This window comes from Xenopus laevis, chromosome 8L, assembly GCF_017654675.1.
Source record: "Xenopus laevis strain J_2021 chromosome 8L, Xenopus_laevis_v10.1, whole genome shotgun sequence".
NCBI classification, from domain to species: domain Eukaryota; kingdom Metazoa; phylum Chordata; class Amphibia; order Anura; family Pipidae; genus Xenopus; species Xenopus laevis.
Window position 1 is genome coordinate 98,130,993 of NC_054385.1, and position 12,578 is coordinate 98,143,570.

Here is a 12,578-nt window from a genome sequence, read left to right on the forward strand (position 1 = left end):
AAGACTATTGCTGTTGGCATATGTCGTAAATACACAAAATGATTGACTTACAGCTAAGAGCTGCCTAATGAGCATATCTGATGCCTTTTCAGATATGTTTCCCACAAACACTGTGGTAGTAGGACCACTGTTGTCATCAATTTCTTTATTCTTCAGCCCAATCATGTCTTTCCGAGGCCCCATGTGTTTTCCAAGCATAGATACTGTTGGCAACAATACCTATTAAAAGAAAGAGTTGATAAAGATTCCAACAAACAACTATACATAGATCACACAAAAACAATTAGATGCAAGGAATGTAGATGCAAATTATTGCCCATACGCTAATGACCAGTATTACACTTGAACACTAAGGTCTGATGAGCAGTAGTAACAGGCACTAAATTGAATGTGGATACACCTGCAATATAGCTAGATTTCTCTAGTAGGGTATATACAGGGATCTGACGGTCAGTAGGTGTCAAATATTTAAAAATGAAGAGAGAATATCCCGTAAATACACAAAATGAGGAATTTTATACAAGTTGATCAGTCTGTTTTCAATAAAATTGTCATGTATCAGTGTATATAATGCTAAATGCCAATTAATGAAATCAATTAATTAACCTTCCAAATCAATTCCTACTGAATTCATTAACTGTTATTAATTAATGTGTTGTAACTAATAAATAAAGAATTAAAAAAGTAAATTCTGCTTATCAATTTCTTTCTTAAAAAACAGTCACGGACATTTATTGCTTGATAAGTGGAAAGTAGGCAAGAAGGAACTGTAAGGTTTTTTTAATGTCTAGTAACTAAGATTGAATTGAAACATCAATGACAAGGCTAAGTGTGCCTGAATAAACACCCAGTCTCAGTAAAATCAGTACGGCTACATAATAATTAAGACGCTACTCAACCCTCACTTCTGGAATGGAGGAATTCCTTATAATAAACTTGAAGTGTGCTTGATAATACATTTATTTCTAAACAGTGGGTAGCAGATTGTTCATGTATTCTGCATGCTTATATCAATCCCATGTTTCAGGTGTGTAGTACCAGGAAATACACCCCCCTCCCCATGCAAGCAACAAAAAAAAAAAAAAAATTTCTTTACAAAATAAAAGCTTACTTGAATACTTTCACTTCCTATGCCTTTTGATCTATAAGCAGCATTGCATAGGCACAAAAGTAGTTTAGAAACAAAATCTAAGGCGCCAAAATTATGGTACTTTTTTTATCAGGGTTGGAGTCTTCATTTGCAGATACATACAGTAAATGCAATATTAGTAGTAGGTTATACACACATCCAATGCTACTCGTCAGACTTACAGTTGGTCCAGGTGCCATTAAACTCATTGGTACAGGAATCATTGGAGTACCTATAAATATAGCAAACAACACAGGAAAGTAAATATTTCAGATTGAACAAATCCAGACGATTCTTTGTAAGGGACCCCTTATCCAGAATGCTTGGGACCTGGGGTTTTCCGGATAATGTATATTTTCGTAATTTGGATCTTTATACCTTAAGTCTACTAGAAAATTATGTAAACATTAAATAAACCCAATAGGCTGGTTTTGCTTCTAATAAGGATTAATTGTTTCTTAGTTGGGATCAAGTACAAGTTAAAGTTTTATTATTACAGAGAAAAACAAAATAATTTTTTAAAATTTGTACTATTTGGATAATATGGAGTCTATGGGAGACTGCCTTTCCATAACTCAGCTTTCTGGATAACAGATCCCATACCTGTAATACACAACAAGCAAAAACATGCTCATACAACAAAATCATATAATACACAATTGTATTTCTGAATGACATGCAACTAGAAAATATATAATTAGGAATATTGTATGACGCTAGTCGCAGTGCATGGAACCAGGAACTGGCCCAATAGCCATTTTGAAGTCAGGAAGCAATTATCTCTTCTAATCCTATTGAAATTGAGGCAAATGGAAGTCAGTCAGATCTTGCCTTCTCCTGTATAAAGTAGATTATACATTAGGCATATTGTTTTAGTGAATATAACCATATATAGCTTTTGCGATTTCTTGGAACTAACTGAAACTAAAGTCACACTCTACTTCCTGTTCCCAACAAGCACAATTAAAACAAAATCAGAAGTACATGGAGAAGCCCTTTCTATAAACAAACTACTTTTCCCAGATGCAGCCTGTTAGGATGTGAGAAAAGTAGCAGATCATGATATAGAAGCTTTTTCAATGATTTGTTCTGCGGATTTATTTTGATTTTTGCTTTAGCTATTTGGCACTTGGCAGGCATGTTCACTTGTCCTTAAATGGCAGTGCTGAGCATTAATGAGATAAAGGATTAGAACCGTGTGTCACTGTAGTATTCTACTGTAAACCTTTCAGGGACATCAGTAGCTATAGCATAGACAGAGTATGCTTACTAGCATTACACTCCTAACTATGGCATATAGTTTAGCAATTTACACAGTGTATTGCTTAGTATAGCCTATAAATTAGGCTAGGCAGCTGATCCTGATAAGGCTATGCCTTGTGTATTCCATAACTAGAACTTTTGTGCCAGCAACATCGGCAGTAATGCAAGACTTTGCCACAATATGGCTTCCCGTGAGAGGACAACCAGAAAAGATAAACAGCTAGTATTAGAACAAATAGAATCTTATGCAAGGCTGAAACTGCAAGATGAATTAGGACCATTATCACAGAAAATGAAATTAAGCAAGAGGCAAAAAGAAATGAAACTTCACATTCTGCCAAGAGATATGTAACCTTAGTTTCTGCTAAGAGATGTCACAACTGTTACATTTCCAATACTTACCAGGAGGTGGTGGAAAGCCTGGAAACTGAGGTGGTGGGATCCCTGGAGGAAGAGTTGGAATCCCCATGGGTGGGCGGTTCAAATGTGGTGGATAAGACATATTTATAATACCAACCTACGGAACACAACGCATATTAGTATAAGATAGGTTGAACAAAGCTATTTAACCAGAGGTCTGTTAAAAGAAGACATACATACAAGATAAAATGAAAAAACCCTAATGTTGTAGGCAATTATGAGTAATATATGGTGTTGCTTTTACATGGTGCTAAAAATTAATATTTTCTTTAAAAATAGCCCCTTTATTAGAATTCCCTATAGATGGTCACTGGTCCCTGTCCGTGTTTCAAATGAGGGATGGCGTGTCCTAATGGTCTTTGCCAGAAGCACAGTAGGAAGGGGGCAGCCAATCACAGCCCTGCAGTCACACAAGCAAAGACAGGCTTGTCTGTCTGTCTACTTCCGCAAAATAGAAACCAGTAGGGGGTTTGTTTAGCTACCATATAGCTTCTTTTAGCAACAATATTTTAGCAGCATCATGTTGTTATAACTGTTAAAGCCTCTGGTTGCGTGTGTATATTGTACACTTTAATTTGTATTGAACATTGCTGAAATTGTCCTATTTGCTCTTAATCTACTTTTTACCTATTTTTATTTTTTTTTGTATTTCTTAATTACCTTATCTATGAAAAATTTCTATTAAATAAAAAAAATTCAGTTCCCTATCAGGTCCTGCTGCTACTGACCGAGTCTCGTGCCCCTGCACCCTGATGGGGCCTGCAACCCAGCCGAGGAAAGTGGGGGGAATGGAGTTTCAGTGTTGAAGCAGGGAGTTGGAAGGGTTTGTGCGTCAGGGGGTCTTTGCTCTGTATAATTACATCTCTACTTTTCTGATGGCGACATAATCTCCAGCAAACATGATGGCAGGGCGTTACATAAAAACACACGGGGGGGGGGCGAGCGCTGCTGCTCAGGGAATTAAATGAGGATCAGACTGGGGGGGGGCGGTAATGTTTTGCTCCTTCAACCGCTGGGTGATCGCTGAGGGGGGGTCGCTTTGCCGGAATGTGCGCTGCTGAGAGACGGGGGTCTGTATAACTTGAAAATTGGGAGCACTGTAACCCCGCCCTATTACCGGGGAGATCTGAATGCTTCTCCAGCTGTTCTACTGCAACTCGGCTGCCGTGCTATATGTTGAGCGTTGTAGTTGAACTAGCTCCTGCTTTGGGATTTCCCAGGTCATGATGAGAAAAGCAAATGGATCATGATAAGTGTGTAGTAGACCTACAATCCGATTACAAAGGGATAGGTTTGGTCGATTCTGTACAATAACCTGTAATACCAAGCCTTTGTAAATAAATAAAATGCCTGCCTGTAACCTGTTTTAAACCGATACATTAAGTTGATACATTTCTTATGTTTGTTCCTGCTGAGCAGAATCCCTTTGTTTTATTAAAGGAAGCTGTTAGAATTGATACAATAGTTGCCAATATTCCACAGTTGAGAAATGTATCAGTTAAATTAAGCAAATTCTGTTACAATTAAATGTAATAGTTCAGTATCCGCACCTGGATCACGGAGCTGCCAGATTGAAACACAAGAGACGTGAACAATCAACTTTACACTTTGATTTTAGAAAAACGGTAAGTAAAAAATGGAATGCAATTGAAAAAAAGTCAATTTCTGGTGAGTAATTTGAAAACAACTAAACTGAAAACGTGTTTGGAAGGTGAACAATCCCTTTAAGAGTCAAAATGCAAAATCAATTTTACTGCACTCTTCAGCCAACCAGATCAAAATGTTTAAAATTGGCCAGATACTAGTCAGCCAGGCTGTTGGGATGGCCCCCATACTAACTTGGATAGAGAAGAGCTAAACCAGTCAGCTTTAATCAGTCCATGTATGGCCACCATTTATGTCATAAAGTATTTTAGGCTTAAAAGACACACTGCTCTCCATTCATTGGCTCATAGGAGGGAGGGGAGGGGCCAGACAGGTTTACTTTTCATCGACCTGCACATCACCAGTGGGCAGGTCAACTGCGGATATATAAATATTCACTGCTCACCAGGTTGGGAGACGGCAGGTTAGGGTCAGCTCAACTTTTTTGTCAACCTGTAAACGACCAGTGACCTTGGTTCGTATTAGAACATGGTGACAAACAGGTACAAATAATAAACTTTAGCACAGAAAATTCAATGGCACATATACAAATGTTCAAGGGTATAGTTTCCTTTCAAGTGCTTAAAATTCAACTGTTATTTAGATGAAGAAATTGAGATAAGATCCCAGGCCAGTCTGGCCTAATTGTTCTATTACAGATATAGCTGGAAAACAAGTCATTTTTTAAAAATGTTTTACTGGACACTGCAATTAATTTTTTAAGACACACATACAATTGTTTTTAAAAATGGTTTACTTTTCATTAAAGGGGTTGTTCACCTTTAAGTTAACTTTTAGTGTGATGTAGAGAGTGATATTCTGAGACAATTTGCAATTGGCTTTCATTTATTATGATGTGTTGTTTTTGAGTTATTAAGCTTTTTATTCAGCAGCTCTCCAGTTTGAAATGTCAGCTATCTGGTTGCTAGGGTTCAAATTATCCTAGCAACCATACACTGATTTGAATATAAGACTGGAATATGAATAGGAAAGGAATGAATAGAAAGATTAGTAATGAAAAGTAGCAATAACAAAACATTTGTAGCCTTACAGAGCATTTGTTTTTAGATATGGTCAGTGACCCCTATCTGAAAGGTGGAAAGAGTCAGCAGAAGAAGGCAAATAAATAAAAATAAAAAAACTATAGAAAATAAATAATGAAGACCAGTTGAAAAGTTGCTTAGAATTGGCTATTCTATAAGATATCAAAAGTTATCTTAAAGGTGAACCACCCCTTTAAATGATTTAACATTTTTTAAGGTAAAAATATTGCTACAAAGGCAAATAAATTCAAAACCATTTATGTTAATAGTTATGAACTATTAATATGAAAGAAAACTAAGGTTGGCACTTCTTCCCTTTAAAACTCAATTCTATGCATGTAGCGCACCAAAAACCTATGTAGTCTGCTTATATAGTGAATGGCCCCAAAAGCATAAAATGTACCCTAAAAGTAATCAATGGCCTTTGCCCGGTTATAAAACAGTTACTGATAGTGTTAACTGGAGTTATTGCAAACTACTCAAGGAGAAGCAAATGAACTGCCATCAAAACAGTATGCACAGGCAGAACGGAGTTCACAAGGAAAAGGCACTTGCAACTCAGACAGAAACATAGATACAAGGATAGCAACAATTCAACTACAGCAGAAATGCTGGGAAGGAGCTGCCAAAGTGTTCAGCCCAAAAAAGATTTTCTACCAAAACAACAACAGCACCCAATAGTAACCTCCGTAGGAATCCGAACCCAGAACAGAATGCTGGTGTAAGGGGCACAGATGAAAAGTATCGCTTATAAAAGGATAAATAAACCTTTAGAATAAGTGAACGTAAAGTTGATGAGGGTGCTATTCTAAGACCTTTTGTAATTTATATTCATTATTTTCTTTTAATTCCAAGATATTAAGGGATACATGTACTGTTAATATTAATGAATTTTAATCCAAATACACCACCTGCAGTAGTCAAAGAAGTTGTACTTAGAAAGAAAGAGGTGGCTCTGATGTTCTTCTGGTTAGGAAAAAAATTAGAAACCTTTCTTAAATCTTTCCTAAGTAGAAGAACATCAGAGCAGCCTCTTTCTTTCTCTGGACAACTTTCTTGACTACTGCAGGTGGTGTATTTGGAACAAAATTCATTCATATTAACAGTACATGTTAGAGTCCTGCGTGGGTCCATTTTTTGGGACCCGCACTCGCAACCTGCAATCCGCAACCCAGACACGCAACCCGCATTCTTACCCACTTGGACTCGCTACCCAACCCCCAAGAACCTTATCCGCAACCTGGACCTGCGACCTGCTGACCATCACGTGTGGTCATTGTAAACCGGAAGTGACATCATCAGAAGTAGATGTGATCAGAAAAATTTGGAGTAAAACAGGAAGTGCTATCATTGTAAATGGGAAGTAAAAGTGACCAGAAAAATATCGCTACTGAGAAGACCCGTGGCCTGACCCACAAACCCGCGTCTATACCCGCACCCCGCAGGTTTTTGCGGGTACCCGACCCGCTGCAGGACTCTAGTACATGTATCCCTTAATATATTGGAGTTAAACGAAAATCAATAATCTAAATTGCGAAAGTGCTTAGAATAACGCCCTCATCAATTTCACATTCACTTATTTTAATGGTTTCCTTATCCTATAAGCACTAATACCCCTTGTTTACTATAAATTAGAACCTGATTGATTTTTTTATTTGTATGAGACCTTGTTGCACAAGGCCACATAGATTTAGTTGATTTCAAACCATTTTTTTTCCTACAAACAGACAGGGCTGGAGGGCACCTTAGCCTGGTGATGTAGGACACACATAGGTGACATGGGAGGCTGCCTGTACCTACAGCACCAGTGTACAGCCTGAAGTTGCCAATGTAAACAATGTAATACTAGATGTCTGTGTTTATTGACAGGTGCCTGTCTGGTGCGTTTCTGTCGCTGTCGGAGAGAGGGACTTCTGGAATAGCTTACACTGCACGGGCAACTTACTTTCCATATGGGAAAGCAGTGTGAGATGTTAGAGCCAGTGCAGATGCTCAGCTTCCAATATGTCACTTATACTGGGAGGAGGGGCAGAGTTGGGCGCTGGGGGCGCTATTGCTCATCCAGTACTAAGGTTAACCACGTGATTTGCTGTGAAAACAATCGATACGCCATACGGGACAATTGGGGGGAGAGAGGGTAATAACTAAAACGCTGGGTTCCAGTCCGGGAGATCTGGTCTCCTCAGTCGGAACACGTTCTCCTTAATTACGATATTGCAACACACATGAGAAGACGCATGTGGCGCTATACAGTTACAAATAAGCCGCAGATCTTTAGATTCCGCCATTCCATCGCCCCACACCATGCTTCCGCGTACAGACACTAAATGACCTAAAGAAAGGAGCCATAGCACAGGGCCTGGCCATACTCACCTTCCCCGCAGGGGACGCTTCTATGCCCGGGTTACGGGAGACTGATCTCCAGGCCTCCGCTCGGTTCTGCTTGTGGTATATGTGATCTCACACAAACGCCCTGGCGCGCTTCCTTCTTTAGGCCTTACTCACGCCGCAGCGCCGCTCACCAGGCACCCAGCATGCATTTCGAGAAAAAAGGAGGAGGAGAGAATCGCTGTGGTGATTGCGAAGGGCGTGCCGACTGATTGCCATCTTGAAAATGCAAATGAAGTAATGCAGGGGCCATCTTGGTAGAGGAAGTGACAGATGACAACACCATTGGCTCCTGAGCAACATGTTGCTCACCAACCCTTTGTATGTTGGCCCTGTGGCCTCAATGCAGGTGCTTATTTTTAAATTCCTTGTTTGGAGGTTGGTGGATTACATCTTGAGAAAGGTTTTAGACCATAGTTGATGTAGTAATTTGTTTAATAAATGAAGAAACTATACCGGAGTGCATGCTATATTCTATTGCTTTATCCCCAGGTGGGACCGAAACGTTGGACAATGCTGTGTTACAAATAAAAACACTTGATTCAACTTTACAAGAGTGTGCTGATCCCTTCATCACTTATATTATTCAAATTGATTGTGCGCCTCATTTTCAAAGGAGACAGAGAGCGGGCACCACAAGGATCTTTTTATATATGTATATCAAATTGGAAAATTATAAAAGCTGACAGTATCAGTCCCAATCCTCCCATGTTTGGCTATCATAGGGGCCAAAATTTGAGGGATTTATTGGTTGTGGGAGATCCAATAAAAAGTTATTTACCACAATGATCGGAGATATCATGGTTCCCTCCAAAAAAATTTGGATCTTTAAAGTGCCCCTCGTGTCTCTCTTGCCGATATATGACTCCCGGGACAAGTTTTGTCCATCTGCGGACTGGTTATTCTATTCGACATCATGTCACATGTACAACTACACATGTCATCTATTTAATTACATGGTGGATATATAGATATATAGATATATATATATAATTATAACACTGTTCAATTAGAACTCACCATTCAAAAAACCATAGGCTGGGTGCTCACCATCAATGGAGGAAAAAAACTTTTGTGCCACTTGCTTTCTGCTGTAGGACTATATATATATATTTATTCTAAAAGAAAAGTGTATTTTTTATTTTGGTAATAATACTTGCCGTTTAAAGGATTGAGAAGTCTGGTTGAATTCCTTGGAAATCACCACACCTGGAGACCCTTGTAATGCTCAATCAAAGAAGGAAGTTTATTGATTAAGTGCACCAAGACCAGACTACTATCATAAAATTCAGCAGCTATGGACAGTTGTCTCTTGCATACATCATAATATGTTATTTAGCCTTCCACAAACATCATCAACATAATTTAATTACATACATTAGCTAAAGAATTAATTGGATCTTGAGTATGATATGCATGTTCTGTTTTTTATGTTTCAATAGTTTTTTTATTGAAACAGTTTTTGAGTTAACAAGTATAAAAGCATACACCCTTTTTTATGATTGGTTAATACATCTGTGGAATCAACAGTTGCGAGGCTAAATCCATAGTCAAGGGTCTAGTATCTAACACTTCCCTTCTTTTGATGGGATTATTTATCAGATTAATGTTATCTAATTCTATTTGCTGACTGTTGCATACATTTTTGTCTATTTGCAACGTTTGGGACTTTCCAGAAAGGAACATGATGTGCTGTAGTCAGCATAATTACTTACCTACTACTGTATGTGAAAACAATTGAAAATAGCTAAAGAATTTGGATAGTTATATATCACTGGTTGACCTGTTTCTGAGACCTACTGGGCAAATTCTTGCCCTAAAAGGTTAATTTCTATTAATTCCAAAAATTTGAAAGCAAGTTCATGGTCCTCAGATTGTTGTAAGGGGCTCATGAACAATCACTACCGTATCTTCTCAGCGTCAGAAAAGTCTTGATTATTTGTTACAATCACCCGTACCTCTGACTTCGGCTTGAATATTGGTATGCCAAACCCTCTGTCTGTTTGGATTGTCTGATGAGACTTGGCTTTTCCCTTGATGCTTCACTTCTAGACACTTCTGCCATGCCCTGGATTTTGCACCATTTGTTTCTGGTCCCCTGAAAAACATAAATTGGGAGTTCTACTGTAATCAATTAAAAAATCTGAACCATTTCTGATACTTTTCACTATCCCCCCCCCCCTCAGCATCTTCAGTCTCTGTTCATGCAGGAGTTGGTAGTCTGACTGACAGTTAAATCCAATATATCTTTAGCGTTCCTTTTGCCTATAACAAGTATTAGAGCCTACTCTATTAAAACCACAAGAAGTCATGTCTCTCTACAAAATTTTCATATTCGTGATAGTTCCCCTTTAAGGTGGATGAATTCACCTTATGCCAGGCATCATGTACACACTATACCGACTGGATTTCAACTATACGTTTCTGAAATGCTTCTTGCAGTGAGCTTTTTTAATGCCGGTGGAGTTTAGCTTGTAGTCTTCTGTGAAACTGGGATCACCGTGAATTTAAAGACCCTTGTTGCTAGTGCTCTCATCACCATATCAAAACTGGAAAGAGGGACAAAAAGAATCTGCCCTGCGCAGCAAACAATTTTGACCATGCCCATTTTATGGCCACACCCTCTAAATACCATGTCCATTTTCACAAAATTTGGTAGGTTATGGAAAGTTTGAATGCGTTTCTGGGAGGCATCGACTAGGGTTGCCACCTTTTCTGGAAAAAAAATACCGGCCTTTCTATATATATTTATCGTTTTTTACCTATTAATAACATTGGGATCAACCATTATTTTGTAACGGCCAGGCCGGTAAAATACTGGGCAGGTGGCAACCCTAGCAACAACCTGTAAAGGAAGTGCTGAGGTCAGCCCAAACCCACCTGACGCACGGGTAAACCTGCAGGTTCTGCACATCACTATCGTGGACAACTTGTGCCCAGGATTCAAGGAGACTCAATTTTGGATTTCTTAAAGGAGAATTCAACCCTACACTTAAAAAAACCCTACCCCCTACCATACATAGACCCCCCTCCCTCCAGCCTAAGTGTTAGCCCAGGCAAATGCCCCTAATTTTTTACTTACCCCTCGGTGCAGATGCAGGCATCGGAGTTCACAGGCACCATCTTCAGCCACTTTGGTAGTCTTCGTAATGAGACCGGCGCTTCGACAGTATTCGTGAGTTTTGGCGCATACGCAGTTGTCATGCAGGTCTCATTCCGAGGAGCAGAAGATGGCGTCTGTGAACTCCGATGCCTGCATCTGCACCAAGGGATGAGTAAAACATTAGGGGCATTTGCCCAGGGTAACACTTAGGCTGGGGGGAGGAGGGAGGGGGGTCTATGTAGGGTAGGGGTGTAGGGTTTTTTTAACGTTAGGGTTGAATTCTCCTTTAAGTAGGAAATATACGGTTTTACAAAAACCGTACTGTCCAGGTTTACCCAAGCTGGCCAGCAAACTGTGAATTATACACAGTGGATGGGAGCACAGAAGTAACTGTTATTGGCTCCATGGCTTTAAAGGGGATCTAAACTTAAAAAAAATTGAATCAAACTTGTACTACAAGTCTGGGTATGTTTGAAATATACATTAATGTTCTGTGTTGAACAGTTTCTGAGATGTTAGCAGTTTAAGACAATATGATACAGCTGGTAGGCTTCAACAGCTCATTTTGAAAGCCAAGCGTGTCAGCAACACAAAATCTCTATGCATTGTCTCCATACTCCCCAGATATGCTTCAAGGTCCCCATAGACGCAAAGATTTCTCTTGCCGAATGACCGATTTTAGCGAAGTCCGACCAATCCTTCGAAATTATCGTGCGGTTAGTGGGATTCGAACAATCAAACATCTTACGATTTTTCGGCCGACATCTGTCAGGAAATTGATCGGCCAGGTTAAAAAATCTTTGTCGGTCCCAGTGCAATCTATCTATGTTTGCAGGGCCAAGCAGGCAGCTACCCTTAGTTTTCCTGGCAAATTGGTCTTTTTAGTAAATGGACAATTTGTAATATCGTTCCGAGATAATCGTGGTCTCACGATGACGATCGGATCTTTTAAAAACTCAACATCTATGGCCAGCTTTAAGGTCGCCATACACGGGCCGATAAAAGCTGTCGACAGACCGAGTCGGCAGCTTATTGGCCCATGTATGGGGCGATGCGACGGGTTACCCCGATCGTCTCGATCAGATGGGACTAAAAATCCCATCGGATCGCGGCCGCACCTGTTCGTTGATGTGGTCCAGCGATCCGACCGCCCGTTACTATTCGTTAGGATCCGATCGTTGGGCCCTAGGGCCCATGATCAGATCAGCCCGATATTGCCCACCTCAAGGTGGGCATATCGGGGAGAGATCCGCTCGTTTGGCGACATCGACAAACGAGCGGATCTCTCCATGTATGGCCACCTTTACTCTACGATTGCTGATCCTTGGCTGAACCAAAAGCCTGCCATTAGCATTCGAAACTGCAAATATAAAGATCAAGTCTTTCAGGTCCAGTGCCGGATGTAGGGACACACTGTTGTTTTTGGAGTACAATAATGGGAAATTAACATGAAAAGAATGTTTATCCTGGTGGATGGGAGAAGCTTATCCTGCAGCTCTTATACCCTGGTCCTTCCACAGCGGCCAGAAGAAGCTTTCGGAGCAATATCTTGTGACAGGCCTATTTTCATGCATAAAGGCTAGACAAG

At 39.8% G+C, this 12,578-nt stretch overlaps 1 protein-coding gene across 2 annotated transcripts in view; it reads right to left on the minus strand.

The window, feature by feature from the left end:
• Positions 1 to 8,047, minus strand: part of rbm25.L (RNA binding motif protein 25 L homeolog) — a 51,909-nt gene extending 43,862 nt beyond the window's left edge. Inside the window, exons 1-4 of one of the 2 annotated variants that reach the window (XM_018231072.2) lie at positions 7,873 to 8,047; positions 2,795 to 2,909; positions 1,312 to 1,361; positions 52 to 219 (exon numbers count right to left, since the gene is read on the minus strand). In XM_018231072.2, the coding sequence (XP_018086561.1) occupies positions 52 to 219; positions 1,312 to 1,361; positions 2,795 to 2,894 (318 nt within the window). In that variant the 5' untranslated portion in view covers positions 2,895 to 2,909; positions 7,873 to 8,047. The remainder of the gene's footprint in view (positions 1 to 51; positions 220 to 1,311; positions 1,362 to 2,794; positions 2,910 to 7,872) is intronic. The other variant, XM_018231073.2, reaches the window with a different exon arrangement.
• Between the last annotated feature and the right edge of the window lie 4,531 nt (positions 8,048 to 12,578).